The sequence below is a fragment of the Mirounga leonina genome, unplaced genomic scaffold (genome assembly GCF_011800145.1).
Source record: "Mirounga leonina isolate KUSES-001 unplaced genomic scaffold, KU_Mleo_1.0 Mir_166, whole genome shotgun sequence".
In the NCBI taxonomy this organism is placed as follows: domain Eukaryota; kingdom Metazoa; phylum Chordata; class Mammalia; order Carnivora; family Phocidae; genus Mirounga; species Mirounga leonina.
The window spans coordinates 32,154,970-32,171,464 of record NW_023270418.1 but is presented as its reverse complement, the minus strand read 5'-3'; the positions used below and the strand labels follow the sequence as shown (position 1 = coordinate 32,171,464).

General features: G+C 45.5%; 1 protein-coding gene across 1 annotated transcript; it reads left to right on the top strand.

The window, feature by feature from the left end:
* The first annotated feature begins 2,232 nt into the window (after positions 1 to 2,232).
* On the top strand, positions 2,233 to 5,301 carry MRPL11 (mitochondrial ribosomal protein L11). Its single transcript, XM_035013323.1, has 5 exons — positions 2,233 to 2,446; positions 2,810 to 2,905; positions 3,491 to 3,584; positions 3,671 to 3,830; positions 5,012 to 5,301. Exons 1-5 carry the CDS (start codon positions 2,324 to 2,326, stop codon positions 5,115 to 5,117), a joined length of 579 nt encoding a protein of 192 aa, XP_034869214.1. The 5' UTR covers positions 2,233 to 2,323; the 3' UTR covers positions 5,118 to 5,301.
* Positions 5,302 to 16,495: the final 11,194 nt, after the last annotated feature.

Genomic DNA, 16,495 nt, shown 5'->3' with positions numbered 1-16,495 from the left:
TTATTTATTTATTTATTTATTTATTTATTTATTTATTTATTTATTTAGACAGAGAGAGACACGGCGAGAGAGGGAACACAAGCAGGGGGAGTGGGAGAGGGAGAAGCAGGCCTCCCGCGGAGCAGGGAGCCCGATGCGGGGCTCGATCCCAGGACCCTGGGATCATGACCTGAGCCGAAGGCAGACGCTTAACGACTGAGCCACCCAGGCGCCCCTGGGCTTCAGTTTTCTAGTCTGTAAAGTGGGGAATAATAATAGCACCAACACTTGATAGGATTATAATGAAGTTTACATGAGTTACTATTCATAAAGACGGACACAGTACATATTGCACAAGCATTTCTTGACTAAAATATATTTCTATCTTCTAAGTATCTCTTGAATTGGTCCCAAGCCACCAACATATCTCCACTGTCTTCCTGCCCTGGCCTGATGGGTCTTCCTGCATCCAGGCTTGCCCTCCTCCAATCCCTCTACATACCCAAGCCAAGGTCACCTTTCAAAATGCAACTACTTAACCCTCTCCAATGACTTCTACTGCAAGCCGCAGCCTTACAAGGGCTGACAAGACTTGCATGATCTGACCCCCACTCACCTGTCGCATCGCATTTTCACCACTGAACACTCTGACCTCACACATTTCCAAAGCTAGGCTAGGGAGTTGTTTCCTTATAATCTGCAAGAGCTGGAATAATCAAAACTATCCTTTCATTGACAGAAAGTGGACATTGGCAACAGAGCCCAGTGTCCCAGGCAGCATTCTTGGCTCTCTGAGCACCTGCCATGACCATCTGTTTCCTGATTCCTTCATTTAGGAAGGATCTATGTCTTTATTTGTAAATAAATTTGTAAATAAATGCTGGGCATTGTGGGGCACCCAGAGATAAATCATACCTAGCTGGGCATGTTCTGGGCCAGGCTCTCTTCTAAGTGCTTTACCTGAATTAACTAATTTCCTGGGACATTGGTACTATTATTAGCCCCATGTTACTAGTGAGTAAACCAAAGCACAGGGTAGTTAATTATTTTGCCTAAGGTTTTACAACTAGTAAATCAAAGAGCCAGCTTGATTCCAGAGTCTTGCTAAAGCTAATGAGGTAGAGCGTTATAAAGAACTTGATAAACTTCAGAGGCAGGAACAATCACATTTAATTAGCGGGAGTTCAAAAATATTCATAATAAAAAACCTCACAGTTTACAGTGTGGTTTAACACGGATTATCTCCTCTTACTAGATGAGGCAATATAGAATCATGGTATATGGCACAAGGTCTAGAATCAGATAATACCAATATTTATTTCCCAGCCTTGTCACACACAGGGTAGGTATTTTTAACCTCCTTTTGGTGCCTCAACATTCTCGTTTGAAAAGCGGTATAATAAAAGAATTTACCTCATGCCATTGTGAGGATTAAATGAGATAATAATGCCCTTCAAGTGCTCAGCAGCATGCCCGGAATGTAGCAACTGCTCAAAAAAAAATTTTTTTTTAAATGACATAATAAGATGCTGGCTTATTTTTATTTTGTTATTTTATTTTATCAGGCATGATGTATAAAATATGTTCTGGGCCTGTTAAGCCTCACAACAGCCCTGTGAAGGTTTTGTCCTCGTTGTACAGTTCATAGCACATGCTTACTAGGTGCCAGGCATTGTTCTAACACACTTTGCTAACAATCCTCACAACAACCCCGAAAGCTATGTCTACATATTATAATCCTCTTTGAACAGGGCGAGGAAACGGAACATAAGTAATCTGAACAAGTTCACAGCCAGCAAGAGGAGCAACCGGGTAGTTGCTTCCCGGGTCTGTACTCTTAACCATAGTGCCTTTCAACAACAGGTGAGGAAACAGGCTCAGAAAGAAAGAGATTCTCATGGCTGAGAAGGAGCTCTAGGTTACTTTCAAACCCAGGGATTATAATCATATCCAGCAGATGGCGTCCCAGAGCATAGCAACGTGCGAGATTTGCATAAGCGGTCAAAACTACCATGCCCACAATGCTGTGCGGGATTAAGGTCCTGCTCCTCCAGTTTAGCTGTCCGAGGTACTGCCTAAGTGCTCTTCGGGAGGAATGTGTGTATCTGAACCATTGGGCCTTCCCCTATCTGCATATCGCGAGTTAAAAGATTTCTCCCCTTCATATTACTCTCCTTGTCTTACTGGTTGGAGGATAGAAGGGCCGAAACAACGCTTCTTTTTATTGGCTTCGCCAGCCCAAACCTAATGTGAGGACCCTTGACCTCTGACCCAGGATGGCGGCGCCCGAAGCTGTTGCTCTTGCTGTCGCCTTGAGGTGAACTAAAGCCAGGAACCCGGCGTCATGTCGAAGCTGAATCGGGCCACTCGGGCCCTCAGGAAGCCCGAGGCCGGCGGCGTAATCCGGACCATCGTGCGGGCAGGCCAGGCCATGTCCGGGCCCCCACTAGGTCCCATCCTGGGGCAGGTGCACCCGTGGCTGGAATCCCGAGCGGGAGGCGCCGTGGGGTGGGAGCTCATACGCGGTGGAGGGTGCGGGCTCCGGAGCCAGGGAGGCTTCGGTTGAAAGCGCGGCTCTGCTGCCCACACGCTTTTTGTCTTTGCGTTCGTTCCACGGCCCCTTCGGGACTCCGCTTCCTCGGTCCCTTCTCAGCGGGCTGTTGGGAGGGTAGGGGGATGATGCGTACAAATCATCTGGCGCGTAAAGTGTTAGTTGAATCTGGAGAGCAGAAGGAGGATGGGAACGTAAGGAAGTGAAGACGAAGGAGGAGACGGATAGAAGAATCTCCTGGATGTCCTCCCCACGCTAACGCCTGTGCTTCCCACCCAGAGAGGGGTTTCCATCAACCAGTTCTGCAAGGAGTTCAACGAGAAGACAAAGGACATCAAAGAAGGCATTCCTTTGCCCACCAAGATTTTTGTGAAGGTGCACAGTCGGGACTCTGATCCTGTTTGGTTTTAAGTTTTTATTTCAATTCCAGTCAGTCAGTATACGGTGTTATATTAGTTTTGGGTGTACAATATAGTGATTCAGCAATTCCATACATCACCCGGTGCTCTTTGCGACGAGTGCACTCCTTAATCCCCATCACCTAGTGATCCTGTTTATTTTTCTTTCTCGCTATTCTCCTTAGTTCCTGAGGGGCTGGTAACCTGGGGTTGCTACTCTGCTTCTAACTTTGGGCGAGGCTCTTCCTATTATGAGTCCCACTTTCCTCGTTTACACAGTGGAAACTAGACCATATCTTTTCTGAGCCCATCCTGCCATATTGCAGTTCCTCCCTTTGCCTCTCCATTTCACTGGGGCTTCTAGAGCAGAGTTGGGCCCGGACTAGGGGTGACAAAGCTGTTAGCTACAGATTTATTTTCCCTGTGGTTTCATGGTCTGTTAGAGGGACACCGTTGGAAGATGAGTCAAGGGAAGGGAGGACAGAAGTTAGAAGTTCTCTGGGCTGAGGCGGTACGGGTTAGGGGAGACAAGACGTATTCTCATATTTTCTTTCCTATTAAGCCTGACAGGACATTTGAAATCAAAATTGGACAACCCACTGTTTCCTACTTCCTGAAAGCAGCTGCTGGGATTGAGAAGGGGGCCCGGCAGACAGGTAAGGGTCAGGACGGGCACCTGGGATTCTGGGGGCTCTGGAAGGAAGCAGGGACACCTGAAGGTCTACTTGTTTCTTCCTCCCAGGGAAGGAAGTGGCAGGCCTGGTGACCTTGAAGCATGTGTATGAGATCGCCCGAGTTAAAGCCCAGGACGAGGCCTTCGCCCTGCAGGATGCGCCCCTGTCCTCTGTGGTTCGCTCCATCATTGGCTCTGCCCGTTCCCTGGGCATTCGTGTGGTGAAGGAGTGAGTGTCCTGGGAAGGTGCAATGCGAGGGGAGGGCTTGGAAAGTTCTTGACTCTGGGGCAAAGCTGAGAGGGCCCATTACAGTGGGAGAGTCAGCTTCTGAGTCAAGGACCTTAGATTTAGGGAATGGGGAGCCTTATTCATCCATTTGGAATAAGACTATTAAGTTCTTGTTGTGGGTTAGACATTGTTCCGGACATTGGATACAGCTAGGAACGAGATAGCCATGCTTGGCCCCACTCTGAAGGAGCTCAGAGGTCAGAGCTGGAGGCAGATGCACAAGGGGATCATCAGGCTGCTGGATGGTCATTGTTGACAAAAGGAACTGCAGGTGTCTTGAGAACAGAGATTAGAGCTCCTGATTTGGCCTGGTGTTTCAAAGAGGACTTCATAGAGGAGGTGACATCTAAGCAGAGACTTGGAAAAGGAGGTCAAGCATTCCAAGAAGTGGAAAGATCCTGTGAAGGACAGAAGGTGACAAAGTGAAGCAAAGAAGTGCAGTGTGCTCTGGCATATGGTGCTAGAAGCATAGTGGGGAATAGGACGAGAGGTGAGACAGAAGGACCAGTTGGGAAGGCTGAAGGCCGTTTCCAGCTGCAAGTTCAGAACTGATCCCGAGGCCAACAGGGGGCCCTCTCCTAGAGCTTAGGATGACCTCAGGAATTATTTCTTTGAAGTGAGAAGCTGGATGGCGGGGGGGGGGGGGCATCTGACTCAGACAACAGCAGGGGCAGCACTTGTCCCTTTATGGGCCTGTTGCTGCTGACGTCACATCCCATGCTGAGGCCAACGGTTGTTTCCAGAGAAGTGGGGGTTAAGCACGGTACAGGGATAGACTTGACTTTTCGCAAATCTTTACTTTTACTAGGAGTGCAGAGGTGAGTCAGTCTGACTCCCGCTTGTGGGGAGGCACAGGGACACAGCCCGAAGACTTCTTTGTACAAAGTGTTTGGGGGCCAGAGGAAGGGGCATTTAATCTGGACTGGGGTATAGCTGAGGCCTCAAAGGACCGGTGGGGCTTTGAGAAGGGAATATAAGGTAGGGTTGGGGGCGGGGTGGCAAAGGGATGGAGGCTGGGGAGTCCAGGGAGGGAGAAGGGGCTCTGAGACAGTGGTGTGGGCACTTGTGAACTCCCCAGCAGTGACTGGCCACTCACTCACTCTGTTTCCTTGCACCTGCAGCCTCAGCTCAGAAGAGCTGGCAGCTTTCCAGAAGGAGCGAGCTGAATTCCTGGCTGCCCAGAAAGAGGCAGATTTGGCAGCGCAGGCAGAAGCTGCCAAGAAATGACTCCTGTCCCCCACACTCCAGGATTTTGAAGCTGGAATGGAGGCCAGTTGGAAAAGCTGTACCAAAGGGGCAGAAGGGAGGCGACACCAAGCTGATTATTATTTCCCTGACTTTAAATTATATATTTTTACATGTATGACAGTCTCAAGAGATCAAGCTTAAATAAACAACCTTTTGTCACCCACCCTTGGCTTCTGTCTTGGGACCCAAGGGGAAGAGGACCAATGCCGATGGTAGCCAACATGGACAGATATCAGCTGCCCTAAGGAGGCCGGGTCTTCATGCTGCTCTCATTCTGTGTAATCCGATGCTCAGCCAAGCAGAGTACCTTGCCCAGGTTTTGAATTGGGGGCAGAGGTAGGAGTTAGAGCTCCAGCCTTCTGATTCAAAGTCCTGTGTGGTCCTCCTCCCCAGGGGTGAGAGAACAGGTGGGGGCCATGGATACGGAGGCTTAGCTTGTGCCTCCATCAGAAATCTCTCTTATCTCTTTGGGACTTAGCACTTCCACAGAAACAGACTGCCGTGGGCACTAAGTCACAGCCCCAAGCAGACTTACTGCCCAGGGCACCTTAGATCCCAAGGCCTACTTCAGCCCCCTCTACCAAGCTGACCCTTGTCCTGGGGCAGGTGGTAGCTGAACATGAACTATTGTGGAGTTCATGGCTGCGGACCCACAGAAGAAGCAAAGCTTCAGGAGGCACCTGCCCAAGTTGGGGGAGGTCTTTGGGAAGCCCCTGGCCTTTTGTTTTTCTCATTATCCAGAACATCAAGGGTTCCTGTCTTCTCAAAGAGAGGAGGAGATGGGGCGGAAATGGGATTCACATTTCCTGAGCATCTGTTCGGTGCTAGGCACTTTGTTTTACACTGAGATTTGGAAAGCATAGAAAAACACCTACAAGAACTAAAAACCTCATGTAATCCCACCACCCAGATGAGACTTCTGCGAATATTTTGGTGTATATCTTTTCCACTGTGTTTCTGTGTGTGTGTGTATATATATATAAATTTATATATAAATATATAAAACATATATAAATATGTAAGACTTTTTTTTTTAAGATTTTATTTATTTGACAGATAAATCGAGAGAAGGAACACAAGCAAGGGAAGTGAGAGAGGGAGAAGCAGGCCTCCCACTGAGCAGGGAGCCCCATGCGGGGCTCGATCCAGGACCCTGGGATCATGACCTGAGCCAAAGGCAGACACTTAACAAAAGAGCCACCCAGGCGCCCCTATGTAAGACTTTTTTAGAGAGAGTGTGCATGAGTGAGGGTGGGGGAGAGGGGCAGAGAGAAAGAATCTTTTTTTTTTAATTTTAAAAAATGATTTTATTTATTCAACACACAGAGCACAAGCAGGGGGAGTAGGAGAAGCAGGCTCCCTGCAGAGCCAGAAAGCCCAACGTGGGGCTCAATCCCAGGACCTGGGATCATGACCTGAGCCAAAGGCAGACGCTTAACCAACTGAGCCACCCAGGCGCCCCGAGAGAGAGATTCTTCGCAGGTTCCACATCCAATATGGAGCCTGTCGCAGGACTTAATCTCGCACCCTGAGATCATGATCTGAGCCAAAATTAAGAGTTGGATGCTTAGCCAGCTGAGCCACCCAGGCACCTCTATATATAAGACTTCTTAAGAAAATAAATTGGGGTCATACTCTGGATACTGTTTCGTTCTACTTTTACCTTTTAAAAATATTTATTTATTTATTTTTATTAAGTAAACTCTATACCCAACATGAGGCTCAAACTCAACCCTAAGATCAATAGTTGCTCTACTGGGTGAGCCAGCTAGGTCCCCCTATTCTATTTTTGCTTTTAACTTGGTAATCATTTAGAACATTTTCTGTTATCTTCCTCAAATGACTTATTTATGTATTTATTTATTTATTTATTTAAATTTTATTTATTTATTTGACAGAGAGCGAGCACAAGCAGGGGGAGCTGCAGAGGGAGAGGGAGAAGCAGGCTTCCCGCTGAGCAGGGAGCCTGATGCGGGGCTCGATCCCAGGACCCTGGGATCATGACCTGAGCCGAAGGCAGCTGCTTAACCAACTGAGCCACCCAGGTGTCCCCTCTAATGATTTTTAATAACTTCCTAGTATTCTGTCTTATGAGGACCATAATTTATTTAACCAAGTCCTTAACTGTTGGGTATTTTATCATTTATGTTAAAAATATGTATACATGCACCCTGTGATGAACATCATTTGGGAAACAGTTTTGAGTGGCTTAGGTATCAGGCACTGGTTTTTTGGTGCTCTTAGGACTGAGGACACAAGAATAAATGTGACAGTTCCTCCCTTCAGAGATGGCCGCTTAATAATAATTACACTCAAAAAATTAGTTATGGTTACCACTGTGACAAAAGAGAAGTATGACAGACTGGGAAAGTGTCCAAGGGGAATAGTCAAGCCTGGGGATTCAGTGAGGAGTTCCCAGGGGAAGTGATTTGAAACTGAGAGATTGAAAACAAGACCTGAAGCATGACTGGGACAGCTGGGAGTGAGCGTAGCATGGGATCTCAGGCAGAGCTGTGTAGAACAATATTAACACACATCTAGAGGCTTAAAACATTGTAGGTCAGGAGTCTGGGCATAGCTTAGCTGGGTTCTCTGCTTCACTGCCTCACAAAGCTGCAACTGAAGCGCTGGCTGGGGCTGTGGTCTCATCAGAGTCTCAACTGGAGAAGGATCGACCTCCAACTCTTGTGGTTGTTGGTAGCATTAATTTTTTCTTTTTTTCTGGGCAGTAGGACTGAGGGCCTCAGTTGCCAGCCAGAGGGCACTCTGAGTTCCTTGCTATGTGGGCCTTCCCACCATGGCCACTTGCTTTCTAAAAGCCAAGGAAAGAGAGTGTCTCCTCCCAAGAGGAGCATTAGTCTTATGTAACATGGTCATAGCCACATCATCATGTATATCCTGCCACCTTTGTCATTCTGTTGGTTAGATGCAAGTCACAGCTCCCACCTACACTCAAGGAGAAGGAATTATACAAAGATGTGAATACCAGGAAGTGGGGACCCTGGGCCACCTTAGGGTCTGTCTGCCACAAGAGCCAACAGCTTGTGCATAGTGGGACCATGGTCACTGAGTGATGCTCTCGATGTTTCTGCTCTTCCTCTCCCCTTGGGCATTGCACTAAGCTGCCTTTCGAAATTCAATGAGGCTATTTGACTTGCTTTGGCCAGTGAAATGTGAGCAGAAGTAGTGTGTGCAGAATTATTTACTAGACAGCGTGAGACTGCAGTGCATTTTCCCCCCTGCTGCAGGAAGCAAAAGGCCATGTTGATGTGGCGATACGTGCTGAGCTGCCCTGGGGACAGCTGCACTGCAGGTTTGCCTGTGCCTCTAGCTGTCTTTGTGTGAGGGAGAAATGGACCTTGTTAGTTTAAGTCCGATATGTTGGGGCTTATTACAGCAGCAAAATTTAGCCCATTCTGATTGTTTGGAGACAAGCTTGTTAAGTTGAAAAAAATGGGATGATGAAACCCAGTGCAGTACATCTCTGGTTATTTCCTTTAGGGTAAATTCATTTCCTTTCTTTCTTTCTTTCTTTCTTTCTTTCTTTCTTTCTTTCTTTCTTTCTTTCTTTCTTTCTTTCTTTTTTTTCTCTTTCTTTCTTTCTTTTCTTCCTTCCTTTCCTTTCTTTCTTTCTTTCCTTCCTTTCCTCCTTCCTTCCTTCCTTCCTTCCTTTCTTTCTTTCCTTCCTTTCTTCTTTCTTTCTTTTTCTTTCTTTCTTTCTTCCTTTCCTTCCTTTCTTTTTTCTTTCTTTCTTTCCTTCTTTCTTTCTTCCTTCCTCTCTTTCTTTCTTTCTTTCTTTCTTCCTGCCTTCCTGCCTTTTCTTTCTTCCTTCCTTCCTTCCTTTCTTTTCTTTCTTTTTTCTTCCTTTCTTTCTTTTCTTTCTTTCTTTCTTTCTTTCTTTCTTCCTTCCTTCCTTCCTTCCTTTCTTCCTTCCTTCCTCTTTCCTTCCTTTCCTTCCTTTCTTTTCTTTCTTCTTTCTTTCTTTCTTTCTTTCTTTCTTTCTTTCTTTCTTTCTTCCTTTCCTTTTCTTTCTTTCTTTCCTTCTTTCTTTCTTTCTTTCTTTCTTTCTTTCTTTCTTTCTTTCTTTCTTTCTTTCTTCCTTTCTTTCTTTCTTTCTTTCTTCCTGCCTTCCTGCCTTCCTGCCTTTTCTTTCTTCCTTCCTTCCTTTCTTTTCTTTCTTTTTTCTTCCTTTCTTTCTTTTCTTTCTTTTCTTTCTTTCTTTCTTTCTTTCTTCCTTCCTTCCTTCCTTCCTTCCTTCCTCTTTCCTTCCTTTCCTTCCTTTCTTTTCTTTCTTCTTTCTTTCTTTCTTTCTTTCTTCCTTCCTTCCTTCCTTCCTTCCTTTCCTCCTTTCTTCCTTTCTTTCCTTTCTTTTTTCTTTCTCTCTCTCTCTTTTTCTTTCTTTCTCTCTCTCTCTTTCTTCCTTTTTTTTGATAAATTCTTAGAAGTGGAATGGCTGAGTTGCTCTTCATTTTTAATTTCCTCAGGAATACTCTAATCTCCATTTTGTAGATGAAGAAAATGAAACATTGGTGCCAAGTGCTGCCCGGGATCACAGCTGGCCCCTTGCTTCACTTGAGGAAATAGAAACCATCAGATGGAAAACTCCCAGAGCTTTGACCAAATCTACAAACCTACCATCCTTCTCTTCTTCCTGCCTGTGAGAACGACTTTTTTGTTCCATCAGAGACAAATCCCTTCACCTCTGCTAAGGGCCCTCCCTTTCACATCTTACCCCACCACCCTCTGTCACCAGTTTCTCCCAGATGCAGCAAGGTGTGGTGGTTCAGGCTGCACAGGAGCTCCATGCTCCTTAGCTGTGTGGTCTTGGGCAAGTTACTTAACTACTCTGTACCTTAGACTCATCTGTAAGACAGGGAACATTGTGCTTACCTGAAAACGTTGTTGTAAAGATTAAATGAATTAATGCACATGTAGTATTCAGAACAATGACTAGCATATTGCAAGTCCTCAATAAATAGTAGCTGTTATTATTCCTGGATTATTTTCTTGAGCAAACATGCATACTCCAGTATTTTTTTTTAAAGATTTTATTTATTTATTTGACAGAGAGAGATACAGCAAGAGAGAGAACACAAGCAGGGGGAGTGGGAGAGGGAGAAGCAGGCTTCCCACCGAGCAGGGAGCCCGATATGGGGCTCGATCCCAGCAGCCTGGGATCATGACCTGAGCCGAAGGCAGACGCTTAACGACTGAGCCACCCAGGCACCCCCATACTCCAGTATTATTTAAAGAAACAAGCAACTTCTCTGATTTCACATCTCCCTTTAGCTACTGGTCCATTTCTCTGTTTTCTTTCACTGTAAAACCTAAAAGAATTGTCTAAATGTGCTGTCTGTACTTCGCATCTTCCATTTACTTCTTAAGTCTTGTAATGCAGGGTGCCTGGGTGGCTCAATCGGTTAAGGACTGACTCTTGATTTGGACTCAGGTCATAATCTCTGCATCGAGTCCCACACTTAGTGGGGAGTCTGATTCAGGATTCTCTCTCTCCTTCTGCCCCTCCCCCTGCTTGTGCGTGCTCTCTCTCTCTCTCTCAAATAAATAAATAAATCTTTTTTTAAAAAAAGTCTCGTAATGCTTTCTGTCTTAAAGCCTCTTGTGTCTGTTATTGAATTTATCAACACTAATCTCTCTTTTGGTTAGCATTAGTATGACTACTCTTTTTCCCATCATTTCAACCTTTTTCTATGCTTATGTTTTAGATGTTCTTGTAACACCTTTGTTGGTGTGGTAAGCCACCCTCCAAAACTGTCCCCAAAGATTCCCACCTCTTAGTCATTAACACCCGCCCACATTGTTCCAGGGTTGGCCTATGTCACCTATAGACTATGGCAGAAGTGATGTTATGTCACTTCCAAGATTTGGTTATAAAAGACCCCTTAGCTCCCATCTTGGTTGCTTTCTCTCCTTTGTAGTCACATCCTCACCCCCTCCCCTGCTATCCCTGGTCCTTGCAACCACTGATCTGGTCTCCACCTCCGTAAGAGGGAGGTCTTTGTTCTCATTTCTAGAACGTTATGCAAGTGGATTCATACAGTATTTGTCCTTTTGAGATTATCTTTTTTCTCACTCAGCATAATGCCTTTTTAAAAAAGAAGATTTTATTTTTAAGTAATCTCTACACCCAGTGTGGGGTTTGAACTCACAACCCCGAGCTCAAGAGTCACACGCTCCACCAACTGAGCCAGCCAGGCACCCCTCAGCATAATGCTTTTAAGATCCACCCAAGTTGTTGTGTGTATCAGTAGTTCATTCCTTTTTATTACTGAGTAGTATCCCAAGGTGTGGATGTACCACAGTCTGTTAATCATCCATCTGATGAAAGGCATTTTGTTGTTTCCCCTATCACAAATAAAGCCGTTATGATTATTCCTGAAAGACATAATTTCCATTCCTCCGGACAAATGCCCAACAGTACAACTGCTGAGTTGTATAGTAAGTGTATGTTTAGTTTTTTAAGAAACTGCAAGATTTCTTTCCAGAGTAACTGTATCATTTTACATTCCAAGCAGCAATATGTTAGTGATCTAGTTTCCACACATTCTTACCAGCACCTGGTGTTGCCATCACTGTTGTTATTATTTAGTTGTTCTGATAGGTGGTTAGTGATATCTCATTGTGGTCTTAATTTATGTCTTCCTAATGGTTAGTATCGTTGAATATCTTTTCATGGGCTTACTTACTATACATATATGTTCTTTGGTGAGATGTGTCTTCATGTCTTTTGTCCACTTTCTAATGGATCGTTTGGGTTTTTTACTGTGTGTCTCAAGAGCTTTGGATAGGAGTCTTTTGTCAGATATGTGATTCACAAATATTCTCTCCCACTGGGTAGCTTGTCGTTTTATCCTCTGAACAAGATCTTTCACAGAGCAAACGTTTTGAATTTCAATGAAGTCAGTTTATCATTTTTTTTTCTTTTTATGGATTATGCTTTTGGTGTCACAACTAAGAACTCTTCATCCAGCCCCTGGTACCTAAGATTTTTCTTTTGTGTTTTCTTCTACAAGTTTTATATTTTATATGTTTTTTGTTTAGCTCTCTGTCCACACCATAAAAACTTAATTTACTATGGCCATGTCCTCTTAAACCATATCCAGAGTATAATTATATTTTACATTTAAAGCCGTTATGATTATTCCTGAAAGACATAAATTTCATTCCTTAATTTTTGTAAAAGATGTGAGGCTTAGCTTAAGGTTCTTCCCTCCCTCACCCGCCCCAGCCCCAACGATACCTTATTTGTACCATTTGTTGAAAAAAACTATTCTCCCTCCATTGAAGTGCTTTTGCAGTTTGAAAGGCCTATTTTTCTTCGGCTCTGAAAGACTAGGGGAATTCCATTCTGCCCCTCAGAGGGTTTGAGCTTAGCATTCTTCCCCATGCAAGTTTGAAATCTGGCAAATGTCTTGATGGGGAGACTGATCACAAGTTTGGGCAGGCTCTGTGCCTCTTAAGGGTCTTTCTTCTTCAGCACCATGGGACCAGGGGGGATTCTCTTTGTCTTTTAGCTTTCATCTCAGTCTCCCAGTCTTCCCACACCCTAGTCCAGAATTTAGCAACAAAATTTAACAAAAATTTTACTAAAACAGACCATGCATTTGGGAGCTCATCCAATTTCCAATCCACTACACCAGCCCCTGATGGTCACCCCAAAACTCACTACCAATGGATTCCCTCTGCCTGGACTAAACCAATCCACCTGCACCCAGAATAGGAAAATTTCTCCAAGGAAGAAGATGATGGGATCATCAGCTCACACATGAAAAGGCTCTTTCCTCTCTGGAATTTTACTTCGTCTACTTCTTGTTGTTTCTACATTTTCCGCACAACTGCCAGAGGGATGACTTAAACATGTAATCATGTCATTCCTCTGCTCAAGTGTACTCAGTGGATTCCTATTGCACATGAAATCAAGTCTGAGTTTCTTACCATGGTCGAAGGCCCTCGGTAATCTTTTCCCTCCTTTTGCTGACCTTGGTTCAGCCACACTGATTCCCTTGTTATTCCTTAAACAGGTCACATCCTTTCTTTTAAACACCTCTACTCTTGCTTTCCTTTGGCCTGGAACATTCTTATTTCTATTTCTCACATTTTAGGTCATAGCTCAGTGTTACCTCATTTTTTTTTAAGATTTAAAAAATTTTTAAAGTAATCTCTACACCCAACGGGGGGTTCGAACTCACAACCCTGAGATCAAGCCAGCCGGGCACCCCAATGTTACCTCCTTATAAAGGTTTTCCTTTCCTTTTTTTTTTAAGATTTTATTTATTTATTTGACAGAGGGGGTGGGGAACACAAGCAGGGGGAGCGGGAGAGGGAGAAGCAGGCTCCCCATGGAGCAGGGAGCCCAATGCAGGGTTCGATCCCAGGACTCTGGGATCATGAGCTGAACTGAAGGCAGACGCTTAACTGACTGAGACACCCAGGCGCCCCAGTGTTATCTCCTTATAAAGCTTTTTCTGACACCCACTCTAAGTTAGAAAACTCTAAACTAGAGTTGTGGTTTTCTATCACAGGACCCTGGTTCTTTCCCTTGTTGTACACACTGTATATTCTCTCTTAGATCGCTTGTTTACTTTTTGTTATGTCTCCCCACAACTAGAATATGAGCTCTGTGGGCCCAGGGACCTTGTCCGTCTTGTGCGCCGCCGCATCCCCAGCACATGGAGCTGCGGAGTCAGCACCTGAACTCAGTCTTTGACCCCCAAACTTGAGCCCTTTCTCCTACATTCTGCTCCCAGGGCAGAGTTGGTACTGGTGGAAAGGGACCTGGCTGAGAGTAGAGCTGGCTTCTGCAGTGACTCTGGGAGTGCCATCGGGCAAGTCCTTTCCTCTCTCCCAGCCTCAGTTTATCCGTTTGTTCTTAGCTGTGCTGCTCTGAGCCACAGGGACCTTGCTGGTGAGAGGAACAGAAACAGATCCCTCTCTTTCCAGCAGGGGGAGCCGTTGGCTTTCGTATTATTTCCTCTGTGCGGGACCATGGTTGCGCTCCCGGGGATCTCGGGTTCTCAATGATCCCTGGTGCCTCCTCATCAAAACGCACAGTCTACTATCACCCGCTACCATAAAAAACCACCAGTGATGCGCTTCTTTTTTTCTAATATGTTTTCATTTTTAAAATTTTCATTTATTTGGTTTTACTTTTTTAAAAACTTTTAATTTCAGAATAGATTTAAATTTCTAGGAATGTTAAATATACTCCATGCTTATTATTTCCCCCATTATTAACATCTTACACTTATTGGTACACTTGTCACAATTAATGAGCCAATACTGATACATTATTATTAACTAAAGTCCATAATTTATTAGGATCTCTCTCTTTTTTTAACCTCTGTCCTATTTCTGTTCCAGAATCCCATCCAGAATAACACTGTATATTTTGTTGTCATTTTTCTTAGGCTTCTCTTGGCTGTTTACAGCTTCTCAGATTTTTCTTTCCTTTTTGATGACCACCAGGGAGGTTTTTATATGGGACTCCAGTGGGTATCTTGAGCTTATGTTCGCTTAAGATTCGTAGCTGAGAGTTAAAACCCTTTGCCTTCTGGAGAACTCAGGAACAAGTTTTTGGGGGTAGAAATTGATGACTTTATACTCAAATCCTTGGGCTGCTCTTCAGAAACTGTCCTCTCCATCAAATATTTCTGGTGGGCCTGCTCAGCCCTGTGCATGGTGTCAGCAGGGGAGTGGAGCTAAGACAGCGTCTTGGGGCTTACAGTTCAGTTCTTCTGTCCAAGTTGGAGGACAGAGCACAGGAAGGCAAAGGGCAAGACTTCACCTTCTGTTTCTCCCAAGGATTGATCCAAGGTGGAAAGGGGGTGACAGGTCCCTGGAATGTCTTCCTTCCTGTGGGACCCTCTCAAGGGGATGGCCCTGGAGCTGGGGGATTTTGAATGAGAGGAAGTTTAGGGGATTCTCAGTGTCATGATCTCAGCTCCTGGAGTCCCACCCCGTATTTCACTGGAGGAAGATTGGAGTGTCCTTCCTCTCCTTGAGAAAGAAACTTCTCTGAGACTTGGTGGTCGCCAGTGTCTTCTAACTCACTTTAATAAGTTAAGTCTGTTCTGTTCTCCTCAGCTTATAAAGACCCAATCGAGTTCTAGCAGCATCTTTGAGAGGTTAGCACCTTTTTCTTCAGTCCCGTTTTACCCGTGAAGAAACTGAGGCTCAGGTCTCACTCAGCAAATAATTGTTGGAGGTGGGATTTGAATCCAGGTCTTTCTGTCTCCTGGTTTTCATTCTCCAACCCCCCACCATACCCTGTGGCCATTGGGCCCTCAAGTTTGGAGGAAAACAGCATTTTTGAAAGCTTTTTCTCTTGACCCAATTAGTTATATTCCACTCAGAAGTTGGGGGTCTGTTCTAGCTTGTAGACCTAGAAGAGAAGGGTCCCCTGCCCCAGCCCAAGCCTGACCTTCTCAGGTAATCTGGAATGGGACAATTTGAGATCATGATTCACCAGCTTTGGGAACAGAGGGGACAGCCCGGAACTCGGATGCAGATGATATAGGTACATTGCCCACCTCTGTGGGGCAAATCACTTGTTACCTGAGATCCTCAGTTTCTTCATCCATGAAATGGTGCTCATATGCCTGTCTAGAGGCTTTATGGTAGTGGACAAGGGATGTAAAACTGTTTGTCTACTGAAAGCCCCATGCAGACATAATGCAGGGGGTTATCATTTCCAATGAGAAGATGCAGGGCCCCAAAGGGAAGTGGCTTCCCTGCAGGACCAGGCTGAAGACAGACTCATGTTCTGAAACTTTAAGCCCATGTCCCCGAAAATATCAGGTCGAATCCCCTGCCCATCCCCAGGCCCTTCTGCTCCCTCCCACACTGTGAACACTGCCAGCCTGGGGCAGGCAGGAGACTCCGATACCCTCTAATATTTTATGCCAGAGCACCTTGAAGGCAAGAGACAGCATTCTGTTTTGGCTCCGAACTCTCTAGCTTCCAGCACAGAGTAGGCCACACCCTGCATGCGTGTGTTGAGTGAAGGAATGAATGAGTGCATGAGTGAAGGAAGAAGCCCCAGGGCTGTCAGTCGGCCCAGTCTTTGCCTCCGGGCCCGCAGGCTCCCCTCGGGGCCTCCCAACCTTCTCAGATGCCCACTCTTCCCTTTTCACAGCGGTGCACACCAGTGGTACCAAAAAGGCAAACTGGACTTTATTATAAAGTTGGCTACAAAGTCACCGCAGCACCACGCGGTGGCCGCCTGGGCAGGCCCAGGCAGTCTGGCAGCCGGGTGAGTCCCGTACCAGGTACACGCACTCGTGCAAGCGCACGTGTGACAGTGGCAGGTCTGCCTTCCTCCATCGGAAAGGAACGTAGCG